General features: G+C 41.0%; 1 protein-coding gene across 1 annotated transcript in view; it reads right to left on the bottom strand.

The window, feature by feature from the left end:
• Window positions 1-14,047, bottom strand: part of PRKAB1 (protein kinase AMP-activated non-catalytic subunit beta 1) — a 36,706-nt gene extending 22,659 nt beyond the window's left edge. Inside the window, exons 1-5 of the mRNA XM_004464679.5 lie at window positions 13,512-14,047; window positions 10,901-11,064; window positions 9,244-9,337; window positions 8,897-9,011; window positions 6,723-6,856 (exon numbers count right to left, since the gene is read on the bottom strand). Of these exons, the coding sequence (XP_004464736.1) occupies window positions 6,723-6,856; window positions 8,897-9,011; window positions 9,244-9,337; window positions 10,901-11,064; window positions 13,512-13,670 (666 nt within the window). The 5' untranslated portion in view covers window positions 13,671-14,047. The remainder of the gene's footprint in view (window positions 1-6,722; window positions 6,857-8,896; window positions 9,012-9,243; window positions 9,338-10,900; window positions 11,065-13,511) is intronic.
• Between the last annotated feature and the right edge of the window lie 4,784 nt (window positions 14,048-18,831).

The following is an 18,831-nucleotide window of genomic DNA, read 5'->3' as shown; positions in this document are numbered from 1 at the left end:
TTTTTTTCTTGCTTCATTTTTTTAACTCCACCTTTTTTATTCTTATTCCTTTGTATTTTTAAATGATTTTTCACATTATTATGTATTTTCCTGGCTCTTTTATAGCTCCATTTTTTTTTTTAACAAGTACTACTTTTCTTTACTCTCTTCTCTCTTTCCTTTTCTATGGTCTTAGTATTTTTTCAAAGGAACATAAGACAACTACAAGGATACAGAATAAGTGGAACCAAGTGTCAAAAAGGAATCTTAACACAAAATAAAAACAAAACAAAACAAAACCCTAGAGTAGAAAGAGAAGGTAACCATCTGAATAAGCCCATCAAGATAAAGAGATGCCTAAACACCATCAAAATTTACAAGGCACACTAAGAAACAGGAAGACATGGTTCTACTAATGAACAAATTAAAAAACAGGAGGCGATGCGGAACATGGAATGACTAATCAAGGATGTCCACATAAATATCATGAATCAATTTAAGGAAGTAAAGAAAGAGATAAAGGATATTAAGAAAATACTGGGGGAGGAAACGGACTTTGGCCCAGTGGTTAGGGCGTCCGTCTACCACATGGGAGGTCCGCGGTTCAAACCCTGGGCCTCCTTGACCCGTGTGGAGCTGGCCATGCGCAGTGCTGATGCGCGCAAGGAGTGCCGTGCCACACAGGGGTGTCCCCCACGTAGGGGAGCCCCACGAGCAAGGAGTGCGCCCGTGAGGAAAGCCGCCCAGCGTGAAGGAGGGAGCAGCCTGCCGAGGAATGGCGCTGCCCACACTTCCCGTGCCGCTGACGACAACAGAAGTGGACAAAGAAACAAGACGCAGCAAAAAGACACAGAAAACAGACAACCGGGGGAGGGGAGGGGAATTAAATAAATAAAAAATAAATAAATCAAAGAAATTATAAACATACATAAAAAGATAATGGATCTGATGGTGATGAATGGCACAATAAATAAAAAATATGCTTGAAGCACCTAACTGCAGATTTGAACAGGCACAGGAAAGAATTAAGTACACTGAAGACAGTATATCTAAAATCAGACAGAGAGTATAACAGACAGATAAAAAGACAGGAAAAATTAAAAAGGGACTCAGGGAATTGAATGACAATATGAAATGCATAAACATATGCTTTACAGGCATCCCAGAGGGAGAAGAGAAGGGAAAGGGGATAAAAGGAGTATTGGAGGAAATACTGGCTGAAAATTTCCCAACTCCTTTAAGGGACATGGACGCATATATCCAGGAAGCACAGCACACTCCAAACAGTCTAAATCCTAACAAGCCTACCCCAAGACACATATTTATCAGATTTCCAAATGCTCAAGACAAAGAGAGAATACTGAAAGCAGCAAGAGAAAAGAGATCCAACACATACAAGGGAAGCTTGATTAAGATTAAATGCTGATTTCTCATCTGAAAACATGAAGGCGAGATGGCAGTGGTATGACATATTTAACATGCTAAAAGAAAAAAAATTGCCAATCAAGAATTCTGTGTCCAGCACAGCTGTCATTCAAAAATAAGGGAGAGTTCAATATATTCACAGATAAACAGAAATTGAGACAGTTTATTAATAAGAAACCTGCCCTTCAAGAAATACTAAAGGGAGTTCTGCAGGTTGCAAGGAAAAAACAGGAGAGAGAGGGCTAGGGGAGAATATAGAAAGGAATAGTAGTAAGAATAACTAAAAAAAGAGAAATAAAAAATGAAATATGACATATATAAACCTAAAAAAAATATGGCCAATGTAAATAATTCCTTGACAGTAATAACACTGAATGTTAATGGATTAAATTCTCTAATCAATAGGCACAGAATGGCAGAATGGATAAGGAATTATGACCCATTTATGTTATCTACAAGAAACTCACCTTAGCCCCAGGGACCCGAGGAGGTTGCAAATGAATGGTTGGAAAATGATTTTATACACAAACAACCAAAAAAAGGGTGGGAGTAGCTATACTAATATCAGACAAAATAGACTTTAAATGTAAAACTACTATAAGAGATAAAGAAAGACACTATATATTAATAAGGGTCGTCTAGCAGGAAGAAAGAACAATCATAAACATTTATGCACCTAACCAGGGTTTCCCAAAATACACAAGACAAACATTGGAAAGTGGAGAAACAGATGACTCTACAATTATAGTGGGGGACTTTAATACACCATGATCACCATTAGACAGAACATCTGAACAGAAAGTCAATAAAGAAACAGAGACCCTGAATAATTCATTAGAGGAACTAGACCTAATAGACATAAACAGAGCATTATACCCCAATACAGTGGGATATACATTCTCATTGAGTGCACACAGATCATTCTCCAGGATAGACCATATGCTAGGTCATAGAACAACTCTCAATGGATTCAGAAAGACTGAAATTATACAAAGCACTTTCTCTGACCACAATGGAATGAACTTGGAAATCAGTAAGGGCCAGAGAACCAGAACTGGCACAAAGATAAGGAAGTTAAACAACATAGCCTTAGACAATCAGTGGGTCAAGGAAGAACTTGCAAAAGAAATCAATACCTACCTTGAAACGAATGAAAATGACAACATAACGTATCAAAACCTACAGGATGCCTCAAAAGCAGTGATGAGAGGGAAATTTACAGCCATAAATGTCCTTATTAAAAAAGAAGAATTAAATAAAAAACCTAACTGTGCACCTGAGAGAACCAGAAAAAGAAAAAATTAATCCCAAAGCAAGCAGAAAGATGGAAATAACAAAGATGAGAGCAGAGCTAAATGAAATTGAGAATTAAAAAAACACTAGAAAGAATTAATAAAACCAAAAGCTGGTTCTTTGAGAAGATTAATAAAATTGCTAGACTAACAAAAAAAAGAGAAGATACAAACAAAATAAAAAACAAGGAAAGGGTATATCACCACTGAACCCACAGAAATAGAGAGTATCATAAGAGGATACTTTCAAAAATTGTACACTAACAACATGGATAACTTAGATGAAATGGACAAATTTCTAGAAACACACAAGCAGCCTACGTTGACAAAAGAACAAACTGATGAACTGAACAGACCAATTACAAAGTAATGAACTGAATTAATCCTTAAAAACCTCCCAACTAAGAGCCCAGGAGCAGATGGCTTCACAGGTGAATTCTACCAATCATTCCTGAAAGAACTAACACCAATCCTGCTTAAACACTTACAAAAAACAGAAGTGGAGGGAACATTGCCTAACTCATTCGATGATGCCAACATAACCCTAATAACAAAGCCACATAATGACACAAGAAGAAAACTACAGACCAATCTCTCGAATGAACCTGGATGCTAAAATTCTGACAAAATATTTGCTAATCATATTCAGCAACACATCAAATGAATAATACACCATGACCAAGTGGGTTTCATCCCTGGTATGCAAGGATGGTTCAACGTAAGAAAATCAATGTAAAACACATTAACAGATTGAAAGTAAAAATCACAATTAACCACTTTTGTCCTTCAAGAGACTTTGTCAAGAAAGTAAAAAGGAAGCCTACTCAATGGGAGGAAATGTTTGGAAATCACATATCCAATAAGGGTTTTGATATTCATGTTATACAGAGATACAACTCAACAACAAAAAGACAAGCAACCCAACTTAAAAATGGGCAAAAGACTTGAAAAGACATTTCTCCAAAGAGGAAATACGAATGGCCAGCAAGCGCATGAAAAACTGCTCAACATCACCAGCTATTAGGGAAAGGCAGATCAAAATAACGAGATACTATTTCACACCTTATAAATAATAAAAAATTTAATAAAAAATTAGAAAACTACAAGTGCTGGAAAGAATGTGGAGAAACAGGAACACTCATTTACTGTTGGTGGGAATGTAGAACTGTGAAAGACAAGTTTGGCTATTCCTGAGGAAACTAAGTATAGTACTGCTGTATGATCCAGCAATCCCATTACTAGGAATATATTCAGAAAAGCAAGGACACAAACTGACATTTACACACCAATGTTCATAGCAGCATTATTCACAATTGCTAAAATATGGAACCAGCCCAAGTGTTTATCAACCAATGAGTGGATAAAAAAAAAGTGGTATATATACACACGACTGAATACTATTCAGCTGTAAGAAATGAAATTAGGATGCACTTGACAACATGGGTAAACCTAGAGGATATTATGTTGAGTGAAATAAACCAGACACAAAAGGACAAATATTGTATGGTCCCACTAATATGAACTAAATATGATGAATAAACTCCCAGAGGTAAACTCAAGAGTATAGGTTACTAATAAAGAGAAGGTGGGTAGAGAATGGGAAGTGATGTTTAATGTACGTAGCAATATTAATAAGGTTAACTGTAAAAGTGTAGAAATGAATAGAGTTGAGAGTAACACATTAAAATAAGTAAAACTAACACTGATGATTTATAAATATGATTCTGGCTGAAAGAGGAAATAAATGTCAATTGAAAGGAAACCAGATGACTGGTGGATGAAGACAGCATTTAACAGTATAAACATAAGAATGCTCTTCTTTTCCAAAGTGCTAAGAATATGGTGATACACAGGAAAATCAGAACTAATGTAACTTACGGATGATAGGTAATAGTAAATATTGTAATATTTTGCAGCTAAGTCAAGAAGATACCTTTTCAATACTAAGGGACAACAAGGGGGGTTAATAGGATACAAGTATGTGATTTTTCTTTCTGGACTACTGAAAACGTTCTAAAATTGACTGAGGTAATGACAGCACAACTCTGTGATGAAAACGAGAGCCAATGAGTATACACTTTGAATGGCTTGTACAAAGCATGACAGTGTAACACAAGGAATCCAGTGGTGGATGATGTTCTGTGATTAACAGGACAAATATGTGAATGGTGTCTCCTAAATGATAAGCAGTATATAATACTAATACAGGGTGTTAATAATCAGATAGATTGGGGGAAAAATACACCAAACATAACAGATATATATAGCGAGTAGCAATATTTTGAAGATGCTCTTTCGCAGTTTGTAACAAATCCTTCACAACAATGCAATGTGGAAATGTATGCGAGTTTTGTATGACGATATGCATGTCTGTTTTGTAAATTCACAAAGTTACTTTGTTTATGTATATTCATGTATGAATAATACACTTCAATAAAATTCTATTTTAAAAAAAATTCCAGCAGTCTTCTTTATGGAAATGGAAAAGCCAATTACCAAATTTATATGTAAGAGTAAGGGGCCTGGAATAGCCAAAGTCATCTTGAAAAAAAGAATGAAGCTGGAGGACTCACATTTCCCAATCTTAAAACGTATTAAAAAGCTACAGTAATCAAAGCATGCATGCAGTAATTAAAGCAGCATGGTACGAGGACAGACATATAAATCAATGGACAACAGACATATAAATCAATGAACTGAGACCTCAGAAATCAACCCTCACATTGACAGCCAACTGATTTTTGTTAGGGGAGTAAAAATCACTTAATCATGAAAGAATAGTCTCTTTAACAAATAGTGCTCTGAAAACTGGATCTCCATTTGCAAAAGAAAGGAAGCCTCCTGTGACAGTTTGAAGCTCTGTAGATCCCAGAAAATCCTGTCCTCAGAGCTAATACATTCCTAAATGCCTATAAACCTAACATAGGTAGGACCTTTTAATTTAAATTACTTCAATTAAGGGCCGTTAATTAGATTGAGGGACCTAGGGTGGGTCTTAATCCTTTTAATGGTATCATTTATAAATGGAGGAATAAAGCCACAGACACAGGAAAAAACCCACAATGAAAGAGAGAAGTCTCCAGAAGTTGAAATCAATGAATCTGAGAGAGAGAAAAGCCACAAATAGAGCAGCACTAAGCAGAACTAGCAAGGAGATCCTGAGAAGGGGAGAGATAAGTGGACATGGCTGTTATGCCCTGCCATGAGCCTGATCACCCATAGCTGAATTCAGGGAGAAGCCTGGAGAAGGCAGAGACCAGAAGAGCTGCCATTTTGCCTTGCCACATGGCAGGAGTCCAGGATTGCCATCAGTTGACCCCAAGGACAGACCTTTGCCTTATGACTTAATTTGGACATTTTCCCCAGCCTCCCAATTGTAAGCTTTTAACCTAATAAATTCCCATTACAAAAGCCAATCCATTTCTGTTATACTGCTCCCAGCAGCTTTTAATAAACTAAAACACCCTCTATTTCATACCTGATACAAAAATCAACTCAAAATGGATCAAAGAGCTGATTGTAAGATCCAGAATTATCACAATCCTAGAAGAAAATACAGGGAAACATCTGCAGGATCTTGTGTTCAGGAATGTTTTCTTAGACTTTCCACCCAATGCATAAGAACAAGAGAAAAAAAAATAGATAAATGTGTATTATCCAGATACCCCAAATTTTGACTGGAAAGCACTAATGTTTCTGAAAGTGATTAAGATTTTAGATTCTAAAATTTGGACTACCAAGAGAGGTGTTCCACTGTATAGCTTACTAAAAAAGGGTGAAATCATGATATTGAAATGGAAAGGTCTAATGTGGGAGTAAAATCCCAAAGCAGAAAAAAACCAGATAGGCTTTGTGAGATAGCAGGGAGCACCTTGCTAGCAGTCTGCTGCATGTCCAAGGTGGCCTCTGGCTGTTCATGCTGGAAGATGACCCTGAGCATTTTGACCAGCTGCTTTGCAAGCAGTGGACAGAAAGGCAGCTGAACACAAGCGCAGAGGATGGTTGGGCAGAAGTCTGTGTACTCACAGAAATCCCCGTGTCCTTATTCAGGATGACCTGGAGCAGATGTGGCGGCAGAATGGGTGGCGCTTTAAACCGCTCTTCTGGTTTGCAGACGTAGGGATCCTGATGGTAGGGTCCTGGTGGAGAACTGGACAGCTCTGGTGGGGGAGAATGACAGCACATTGACTTTGAAAAGTAGAGTTCCAGTAGCAGCTTCATTTAATTTACATCTTTGACATCTCATTTTCCTTGTTTCGTGTTCCCTCATAACATTTCTATTCTTTGAATATAAGAGCAGAGGCATTGAGAAAATACTTTTCAGATTTGGGTGTTTGGCATAAAATTCAGTAGTAAACTCAGATGCCCTGTGGACCATAAAAATTGTAGCAAAGCCAGTGAGACTGGATCAAAGTAACAAGGAGGTGGTTAAAATAGCCCAACCTTCCATGTCATTGCAGAATGCTTCCTTCTTGCTTCAAGCTGGGCTGACAAATACTATAAAAAAGCCCAAGGCTTTAAGAAAGGATTAAGCAGGTAAGCCCAAGCTATGAACTCCAGCAGCCAGAATAAATCAGACAATAAAGCAGCCTGTTTATTCAGAGGCAGTGAAGAAAACAGGTTATACAAGGCACTGGCACAGTCCAAAACTATTCAGAAGAAGAAGAAAAAAAGCTTGAAACCGTATTTCTAAAGGCTCTTTGACTCCATCGTACCCAGGTTCCTTTCAAACTTTTGCTTGAGGACCTCGACTATACAGATTACATGAAGAAGCTATGACTGTAGTATCCCATTAGGGTAGGAGAAGCTCACATGGTAACATCTGGTCAGCTGCAAGAGGCTGAACCACTACCCAAGGATCATCCGGTAAGGGTCTCCTGATTTTAAGGCTGGTCCAGAATAAATCTGATATTCTGGCTCTGCCAATTCCCTCAGCCTCAGTTTCCAGAGAAGCCCTTGTCACACAGCCCAACTAGCTCACAGCAGAAAAGTGAGAAAAGCATTACATGCAGAGAACCAAGCCACCAGGACTAAATATATATTTTAAGGAAGTGTCTACATATAAGAGGCAGGCAGAGAGCCTGAAGTTGGTTTACTAGCAGAAGGGATCACTTTTCTTTCCCAGGTGTGGAAACCAGACTAATAGCCTTAGGCATATGGCCTACAATTACATTTATCAGCAAGTAGCTGGATATTTTGGCTTTTTCTCTATCCCCTGCTTCCCACCTCTCTGGAAAATAAAGGATTTCTCTAAAAGGATGGTTAACCAGATGGACAAACACTAAGCCACCATGGTCAATTTACTACTGCACTTGCTGAAAGGGTAAGAATAGGATATGCTGGGGCAGACCGTCCGGGCCCAGCCAGGGGTCCAGGAGGAATCATCCTATAAACCAAGTTGAATCTGTTTTCTTAGAGGCCAGACACATTCCTGGGGAATCTTTTCTTTTCACTGCCTTCCCCCACTCCAGGGTTCTAGAATTGTTTAAACACTGGCAAGAAGGGGGAGGGAAGTCGGTATGGACACTTTAGGTAACAATGCATTTTTTCCCCAGAAATTTATTATTCGTTTCCAGGTAGTTTCTTCCTGAGGGGATTGGATGGAAAGCAATTTATCGAAACCTTTCTGCTTAAGTAATTTGGTAAGACTTTAGATTCTAAAATTTGGGCTAAGGTTTGCTAAGTCTGTACTGAGCCAGTCCCTATAAAGGAAAGTTGTGCTGTGTGGTCTGTTTCCTGCAGTGAGCATCTTTCTCCCTTGAGGGATTCTGACAAGGTGCTAATAAACCACAAATAATGGCCAAGGTCATTGAAGTGTCTGCTTATCACTTTTAAGCTAAAATTCTCGGGCCCAGTCCCCCAGTGGGGAGTGAGCTGGCAGCTCTCCAGTGCTGGCTTATCACGGATTGTCCTGTGCCCATTCGGCCCTGCCATGCAACTAGTTCAAGCTCTGGTTCTGTTTCTGCCTCTTATGGCCAAGAAGACCTACCAAATAGCAGAGATGACCAGGAGAAAGACATAAAGCTCCCTAAGTTCTGACCTGACAGAGGTAAGTATTAGTTTTGTGGCTCTTAAGGAAGCTACAATCGTCCACCTAATTGGGCAGCTTCAGCTCAAGAGTAAATGGCAAGAGGAATAAGAGCATTTCTAGACTATGCAACCCCACCTGCACATACATGGTATAAAATAACTGCTCATACCAGACACGTCAGAGCACTTCTGGGAATCCACCATTAAAGCATCAAAGACTTCAAAGTCAGTTTTCTTCACTTGAATGATGTTGTTGACTGTACCAAGCTGGCTGGTTACTACTGGCTGGGAAGAGAGAGACAGGCAGAAATCGTAACAGGGAAGGTCTTGCCTCCCGGCTAGCTACCCTGTTCATCTTGGTCAAGTACTCCAACGGTCTGACAGACAGCACTTCTCCCCAGCTCAGCCACACACAGGGGGCGTGGCAGGGGGAGGAACCTGGCAACAGTCTCCATGGGAAGCAGACTGGTTTGGAGGGTGGAGGCACTCAGAGGACAAAGGGTGGGAGGAGGAGTACCTCGGAGGGGTCGTGTGTCCACTGACCATCCACAAAGAACTTGTACTGATGCTCTCCTTCAGGCAGATCCAGGATGGCTACAAAGTTATTGTGGCTGCAAGGCAAAAGGAAGCAGAGGACCTGAGCTCAGTGGGTTGCCCTCATAGCTTATGTGCAAAACCAGTGACGGGACAAAACAAACATGCCTATGTAAAATCAAGAATGTAGGTGCAGAACAAACATTTGTAACCAATTCAGACAACTAGTCTAATGATCTAAATCTAGAAAAGCTCCAAGAAAGCAGCAATGGAAGAAGTTTTCCTGAAAACTCACTTTGCTCAAATATCAGGAATCCACATTTCTAATATTAAAAAGGCAACTATCTATCTGGTGCAGCAGTGCTCTAAAATATGTTCACCGAGTGTGATGAGTGTGCCACAATGATGGGGGGGGTTGTTGGTGTGGGAGGAGTGGGGTGGGGAGGTAGGGGCTATATGGGAACCTCTTATGTTTTTTAATGTACCATTTTTTGAGATGTATATATCTTAAAAAAAAATACAATTTAAAAAATGATGGGGCTGGGGGGGTGGGGAGTAGGTTTTATGGAAACTTCTTATGTTTTTTAATGTAACATTCTTTGTCATCTATTAACTTTAATTTTAAAAAGTGTTAAAAAAATAAAATAATAAATTTTTAAAAAGCAAAAAAAAAAAAAAAAGGGCAACTAATAGGCACTTGCCCTCCTTATCATGCAGGAAAAATAACACACGGCAGCACTTGATGCCAAGAAGAACCACAATATAAGATAAACAGCAACCTGCCTAGTTTTACTCTGTCAGTCTGCCTTGGCAGAAGCAATCGATTTAACAGGATACAGAAATGTTCTCTGAAAAACAAGCTAGACTACTAAAAGAACCATGGAAACCTCTTCCAATTTGTTTTATTCCTCTAACCTTGAACTGACTTGTGACTATGCCAACTGGCCCCGTCCTTCTCCAGTGTTACTACTGTCTGAAAAGCAGGCAGCCCGCTGACAATAATCACGTCTGCCTGGCAGGACGTGATTTCTCCATTTTTTGTCAACAGTACTCACAAGTGACTATGCTTTTCACTGACACTCTGAGAGAAAAGCCCACACTTGGGCTCCAGATAAAAAGGGTCCCTATACCCTTGCTACGATGTCCACCTTGCATGCACCTTTAAGACCAAAGTGACACACAGAGAGCACAGCCAGAAGGAAGCTGACAGAGCACCTGGTCCACTATTCTTTCTTCCAGATGGGAAACTGAAGCACAGAAGTTAAGCGGTACTGGTGAACATGGCCAAAGTGGACTCAAATCCAGGTCTCTATGCTTCCCAGTACAGTGTTCTCTCCTCTGCACTAGGAGTAGGTTTCTTTCTGGAGTTCTACTGCCTCACAAATATGTAGCTGAATATCTGAAGTGAAAGATGCCCATGAAACAAATATTCTCAACAGAGAGTTAATTTCTTCTAAGAAAGGGGTAGCCTAAACCTAAAGACTACTTCACTGAGAGAGGTGAACCTTCTGAATTATTAAGATCATTTTCCCATTCAGCGTCCACTTATAAACACCCTTTTCTACTCATCTGCAGAGATCTTGCAGGAATAAGAATACCCATGGGGGTAAAACAAATATAAACACTCCCCAGGCAATTACCTTCTTGTGAGGGGAAGTTTGCTCCAGTTGTTGAAGGACCCAGATAAGTAAACTTCCTTTCCTCCCCCTGTCCATCGAAATACAGTTGGCCTAGCCTGGGTGGGAGCTTTATCATTCACTTCCAGATCATGCTGCCAGGCCAGGAATTCCTCCTTCTCTGGAGCCTAGAAGCAGAACAGTTATCAGGGACTGGAAGCCATGAATGAGTTCCTACTAAGACGGATCATGCTAAACTATAACTTCCATAGTGATCAGAGCTATGTAACTGAGGTATGCACATGATATTCTGGAACGAGAGGGAAAGAAACACATCTGACTCTGCGTAACACAGACGTGGTGATGCATCTTCTTCTCCTAGTCAGAAGCCAAAGATTTTAAAAGAGCTGGAGTGGAAATGGATAGAGTTGATAGTAATACATTATTACAAGTACAATTAGCCCTGCTGATTAATAAATGTGACTGATCGAAAGCAGTAGTCTAGGGAGGTTAATGCTAACTGAAAGACAGCTGGAGAATAATCTAGGGCCTGTATAACAGTGATTTCGGTGGTAGATGAGGATTGTGGTTGATAGTATAAATACAAAAATGCTCCTCTATTACAAGGTGTTAAGAATATGGTGATTTGTGGGGAAAATGCAACTAATATAACATATAGTTAACAGAGAAGGAATTATATCAATGCTAAAGGTTAAAAAAAATATGGGATTTAGTTTTATGAGATGTAAATATGATCGAGTATTTCCCCTCCCCCCATTTTCTTCATTAACAAGGAGACCTTGGTCATCTCTTTTAACCATTCATGTTCACTTATTCATCTTTTGGAACACTGGAGAAACAACTGAGTTTGTTTTTAGGATTAAATAAGATAAATGTGTCTGGGTAGGATTTTTTAAAAGTAAAGCTTCCATAGTTTAAGCTGCCTTGTCCGTTTTTTTTTTTTTGAAACTGAAGTAGAGTTTAAAAAAACACAAAAGGATAGGAGTTCCAGGCTGGGAGACTATATGGGAGCAGGTGCTTGTAACCTAATAAATTATCAGGTACCTCAAATCTTTCTTATTTAAGAAAGGAAAATGATAGCAAGCTGCTGGAACCTGGGCTTAGGTAAGGATGGCTGCATGGTTTGAGCTCCAATGGCATCTACAGATTAAAGAATAATAGACTGGAATAACTTTATACCAAAAATGGGATAATTAACAGCAACCAAAATGATGAATGGGTATAGTTAAAAGTAAGCATGACTTGTTGGTATTTGGGGCATTCAATCCAGTGTGTCTGCTACATGATTTAAATTAACTCCTAATAAAGTGAGAACGAACTCTACTAAAAATCATCTTCTGAAGGTCATCCGTATGCTCAACATTTCTCGTGGGAGTTGTGGGAATAGCAAAAACTTGAAGAAAGTAGTTATGATGTTTTGAATAGCCTTCTTGGGGTCAAAATTATTCCTGGAGGAAGCAATGTTAATTTGAGTTCAAAGTTCACCTTGCACAAAGCTTTTCAGAGGCAACACATTCATAAATTCAAGCCACAGGAGGTAAGGCCAAGTAAAAGTGACACAAGTGAAGATATGAGGTAATAATGTGGTCACCCAGCCCAACATCTAAGAAAAGTTGTGAATTACGTTGGAATGAGGTGTCTAGCAATTGGCCTTATGAACAATGATGAATTACATGCAACTGGATTCTAACAGACTGTGTTGGGTGGGGTACCTCTGTCCTTCCTAACCTTTGCTGCATTGTTCTTTAAGGATGTAATTCTTTATTAGGCCATACCACATACAAATGAGCTGCTGGAATCACTGAGTGACAGAAGTCCCTGCAGGTGGGAAAAGACCACGCCAGTGGCTGAAGCAGGAGGCCAGAGTCCTCTTGGGGGTGTTTAATGAATTAAAGCAGACTGCAGGAGGGAGTCCAAATTTGGCCTGCAAAAATGTTTGCTTTGGCCTATTTAAAATAAGAAGTCTTGTTTACAGAAGAGAAAGTTGAGTAGCAGCTGGGAGCCTCCTTCACACTGACACTTCACTCACCTACTTCCCTTCAGATGTCCAGTTAGTTTTCTATGCGCACAATAAGCAGGGCAAACAAAAAGTTTCAGGCAGAACTAAACACCTTTTGCAACTGGGTCAGCAGCTCAACTCTACTTTTCAGTTTACTTGTGTGCTCTGGTTTACCTCCACAATTTACAATAAGCTGCCCAACTTTTACAAAAGCGCCAGTCTGCAAAGAGGTGAAGGAAGTTTTCAAAGCTGTAAAATTAAATATACCTAAGAGAAAAGCGGGGACTGGGGCGCAATTACAGTCAGCCAAGCTCTTTTAATTAAGAATTTGAAGCTCTGTCCCAGAGCTGTTTTCTCCTTAATGACGTTAAGGGAATTGAGTTCCTCCTCCCTCGGGATACTTTCTAATATCGGTAATTAGACACAGGTTCCTAGACTGCCAAGAGTGCTCTTAGAAGACCGTTTAACTTTTTAAGTGCACATGGTGAAGTACTTAACCCGTACCCAAACCCTTTCGACGACGAGTTTTAGAGGGCATGTGGGGACAGGAATCTGGGAGAGGGCCCCATCTCTCAACATCCGTTAAGGGGAACCAGATTTCCCGACCCCTCCCACCTTAATTTCCTCGGAGTGAAAGAGGTCGGCGTCCTCGGGGCTGTCCATCAGGATCTTGGGCCTGTCCCCGTCCTTGGCGCCCCCCGAACTGTCCCTCCGGGGCGTCTTATGGCCGCCGTGCCGTTCCAGCCCGGCGCGCTCGCTGCTCGTGTTGCCCATGGCGGGGGTCTGCCGGGAGACCGGGGAAGCCGGGCCGGGCCTCACTCCAAGGAAGGAATGGGACGAGGGGTCCCAAAGACCCTGGGGAAGGGTTCCGGAGTTCCGGGGTATCACACCGCTCGGGCAAGGGTTCGGGCGGGCAGCCGGGTCAGCAGGGTCAGCAGGGCCAGCAGGGCCAGCAGGGCCGCCGAGGTCTCGTACTCACGCTTCCCCCTGCTCAGGCAAACGCGCGGCAAACCTTAGAAGCGCGAAAACAATCCAGGACTTGCCCAACTCCCCCAAGCCTCATTAACTTCCGCTTCCGGCGCCTCTGCGAGTCCGCCGGGCCGACGGGGCGGGGGTTCCTGCGGCCGGCGGAGCGCGGGAGGCTCACTTCCGCTCCTGGTTCCCTACTGCGCGGTCGCAGGCGCCCTGAGGCGGTCGTCACAGGCTTCGCTGTGCGCAGTCGCAGTCGGCCGCTCCGGGGCCCGCCCGGGATGAGGCTGCTGACGGCCGCCAGCGGGGGCTCTTGAGTCCCGCTGGTGTGGGGTGCTTTCCTCGCACTGGAAGAGAGATGCTGTTCTATAATATCTTTGCCCCTAGCCAATTGGTTCTCCACAAAACTAAAGGGATCTTTCTCAAGTGCAAAGCCAATGAAGGGACTCCTCTTCTTAACACCCTTTAATGCACTAACTCTCTCTTGAGGTGGAGTGGACATCATCATTCCAGGGTCCACAGAATGGAGAAATAAAATATGGATTAGAGTGGACTTAACTGATATTCGACTATAAAACAATTGTGACTAGTAACAGTAGAAATTGTAGCATTGAGGTGGAGAAAGTGGCCACAGTAGTTGCTGAGGGCAGGGAGAGGGAAGAAGAGAGGTGATGTGGGGATATTTTCAGGACTTGGTGTTGCCCTAAATGACATTGCAGGGTCAGATGCAGGACTTTATATATCCTGCATTAACCTACTGAATGTACCAGGGGAGAGTGTGATTTACAGGGTAAACTATTACCCATGTGGTGCTGCAGTGCTCTAAAATGTGTTCACCGAGTGCGATGAGTGTGCCACAATGATGGGGGAGGTTGTTGGTGTGGGAGGAGTGGGATAGGGGCTGGGGGCTATACGGGAACTTCTTATGTTTTTTAATGTACCATTTTTTGTGATGTATGTATCTTCAAAAAATACAATTTACAAAAACAATGGGGGTGGGGGAGGGGAGTGGGTTATATGGGAACCTCATGTTTTTTAATGTAACGTTCTTTGTGATCTATTAATTTTAATTTTAAAAAGTTTAAAAAAAAAGTGCATTAGAATCACCTGATGTGCTTGTTTAAATTGCTGAGTCCCTGCATTTATAATATGGCAGGTCTGAAGTGGAGTCTGCATTTTAGGAAGCACTCCACGTGGCTCTGATGCAGGTAGTCTTGCAGGTGTTATAGAAAATTGCGGATCATAAGGTCTTTGGAAATTTCTTCTGTCTTGTGGCTTGGAAGTTGTCAAAAGCTGGAGACATTATTTTTATTAAATTGAGTGTACCGTGTGCAGTGTGCAACCTTTCCATAGATAATTTTGCAAGGTATCTTGTAATCAGTTTGGACACCTCATTCTGCATACAATACATTCATTTATTAATGTTTGTCATTTACTGTGATCAGTGCTTTGGTAAGAAGTGTGTACAAATGTGGAACTAAAATTATAATCTTTTCACAGTCATTCTCATGTGGTGGTGTTTTGTTTGTGTGTATCTCAAAATGTTTTACATTTGCTGGGCCTGATCATGCATTGTGTCCACCCAACCAACATTTATGTAATACCTACAAAATGCTAGACATCCTATGAAGTAAATGGGAACACAGAAGACATGCATGGTTCCCAGGAGGGGAATCTGACAGTATCTACCAAAATAAAAAATGTAACTTCATTTTGATTCCGATTTTTATTTCTAGGAAACAACTACAGAAATACACATCTAAAAATTATATACAAGTAAGTTCATTTACAGCATCATCTGAACTCCATATTACATAAAATCTAAGATGCGTATTTTTCACATTTTAATATCCCTGAAATTAAAATCAATGGAATCTTACACTTGGTGTAATAAGCAAATGAAAAACTGCAAAATCCTAAAATTTTGTGGCTAAAATGACGAAAAGTGTTAAATACATTCATTTTACAGAACGCTAAGCAACTTTAAAAAAAGGAACACAGAACAATATGGGTCACTATGGAGAGATGTCTATGACATTCTAAGTTCCAAAGCAGGTGGCAGAACAATAGAGGTTAAGGGTATGAGCACTGAAGTCATACTGCCTGGCTTCAAATTCTGGCTTTGCTGCTTGGTAACTGTCACTTTGGCTTCCTCTTTTGTAAAATGGGGAACAGAGATAACACTTTATAGGCTTGTTTTGTGAAATAATAGAGAATGTGTACAAAAAGTGCTAAGCATAGCACTTGACTCTTAGCACACACTTACTGAGTAACACTTACTGAGTAGTAAGTGTTAGCAATATTATTAGTATCATTAAGCTGGCAAATGGAAAATTCTGGAAGGATATATCACATTGAAGCTGGCTAGTAAGATAGGGAATCAATAGATGGATCTGGAACCTGTGGACATCAATAACTCCCAAGATGGCTGCTGGAAGACCCTCCCCAAGATCCTGCCATCCAGAACAAGACTTCCTCCGGAAGTCAGGAGAAGACCCAGATATCCCCCAAGGACTCTATCATTGGGCCCTCATAGGAGATTGATGGGGGAGTGGGGGGTAATTAATCAAAACAGTAAACCGCTGGAACACCTCCCCTGCCATTAGCAAAGGGTTGGAATAATTAATGGTTCAAAAAGCAGATGCAAGACCTGAACTCGCGCTCTCTTGCCTGTGGACCACTGTTCCTGTCCTCTGCATACTGCTCTCACCGTTTTTCCCCTGCCATGGTCGCTATGTAAGTAAAACCTGGGCATTTATAATCCATAATAGGGAATTGTAACCTGTAAATTGGCCTGCTTTATCACTTTTCAGCCACTTCCTCTCTACCAGAGACCCTGATCTGTTATTTTCTCCTATTTCTTGCCCCTCCCTAGTTGAATAAATTACTGGCCTAAACTCACCCGATGTGCTCTTGAAATTAATTTCTGCAGCATAGTCAAGAACTTAGAGAAAATCTGGTAACAACATGCTGTTAATAGTGGTTATCTCTGGGAAGTGGGATTGGAACACAAATGGATAGAGAAGGGACTTTCATTTTTTAGCTTACATACTTCTGTATTATTTGAAAGACTTTATATTGTGAGATGTACTACTTTAATAATTTAAAAATAATGTCAAAAAGACAAAAATAAATAAGACATGGTTCCAGCCCCCAAAGAATTCACAGAATGGTGGTGGGAGTGGACCCATAGAAATGCAAAATACAGGCAGGCACAGGATTCTATGCGAGCCCAAAAGGGACTTAAGGCAGCCCCGGGAAGGGAAGGATAGCCAAGGAAGGCTTCCTGGAGCTGATGACTGAGCAATGTTCAGTTTTTTATTTTTTTGAGGTACTGAGGCCAGGGATTGAACCTGGGACCTCATATGTGCGAAGCTGGCGCTCAACGGCCTGGGTCACAGCCACTCCCCTAAGCAGTCTTAATTTTTCAATATAATAGAAATATGGAAACTGCTTGCTGATATATGAATGACCTAGTGTACAGTTCTTGAGCTGTTTTTTAAATAATGGCCTTGACTCACTCTCAAAAGATAACAAGGAAGCCTTGGGCATGAAGGTGTTGAGCTTCGGTTTTTCTACCAAACAACCTGAGAGAGAAAGAAGAGCACGGGGACCCCCTTATCTGAGCTATGCAGATACTTTGAAAGTTTCAAGACTTCTGCTTTGGCATGGATAAAATAACAAAGCATGGACTCTTAATGCCAGACACCCATGACAAGCAGTAACTTGTCAATGGATTTCAACCAACGGCACAGCCCAGTAACTGGGGTGCCCAGACTGTGAGGATAATAAAGAAGGTTGAATGTGTTCCAGATAGGGATATATAAAGACAAGAGTCATGTAGCTCCTGCCATGTCCTTCTGGTTGACCTTCCTAGATGGATGGTCCTTTCCGGGGCATCTCAGTCTAAGATTATGGGTTACAGATGGGTCTTCTCGAATCATCTCTACTGTTTTTAAATGATTTCCCATTCTGGCCTCTCTCAGGGCCACTGCTGATGGTTGTACAGGTGTGCACTGCACAGTATCACCTGCCCAAGGAGGCAAGTGGGTGCAGGGATTCTGCCTGAACTCCACTTACCAGATAGCAGCTGCCTGGAGGAAGGGGATATCCTTCCAAATTTGTACAAATATGTTATACAGGCTAGCAGAGGTCCTGGCCCTTCTCCAACAGAAACATCTGACCATAAGAGCCCAAGAGAGTTATATGTAAGATCTTTTCTTATGTTTGATAACTGCCACACAACACAATAGGACATACGAAAAAATTCTGGGAAACTACACTGAAAACTTTAGAAAGGGACATTTTAGCCATCATGGGACTTGGTTTTTTGTTGTTGATGCTTTAAGTTTTTGTGTATTTGTTATCGCATGTATGAAAGTAGATGGATGAATTCTCACCAAATCTGGAAGATATGTTTGGAATAGTCTGAGTTAAACTACTACATTGTGTGCTCACATGAATTTTGGGGGTACCCTCAGAAAGACCTCAAAATAAAATAAAAGTCCTCAGAAAGACCTCAAAATAAAATAAAAGACCTCAAAACAAAATAAAATAAAAGTTACACAGGGGATCTGTGTAACTGCTGATGGAGAAAAGTCTCACCATATTGTGTTAAGACTTCATGGACAGAGACTCTAACCTTGGTATTTGCTATTGGCCCCACACTGTCATTTTGGGCTACTTTATTTAACAATGGTCTATGATTCTTTCAGGCATCATACCACACTGTCTCTGATTCTCTGCAGGTGTGGGTATCAGACCACCCTGCCTACCTTTGGTGGTGTGCCAAGAAATATACATGCTAGGACTTCACTCCACCAGAGGCATCTTCTGTTCATCAGGCTCAGTCTGGAAACAGGGCAACCACCGATGACAAGAAACCATAAATTCTCCGAAAACAAACAGGCATAATTGCACCACGTTCACTGCCAGCAGCCTGGCCCAATGCAGCCTTCAAATCTAC

Source organism: Dasypus novemcinctus, chromosome 19, assembly GCF_030445035.2.
Source record: "Dasypus novemcinctus isolate mDasNov1 chromosome 19, mDasNov1.1.hap2, whole genome shotgun sequence".
Lineage (NCBI taxonomy): Eukaryota > Metazoa > Chordata > Mammalia > Cingulata > Dasypodidae > Dasypus > Dasypus novemcinctus.
This window is presented reverse-complemented; position numbering and strand designations above follow the sequence as displayed.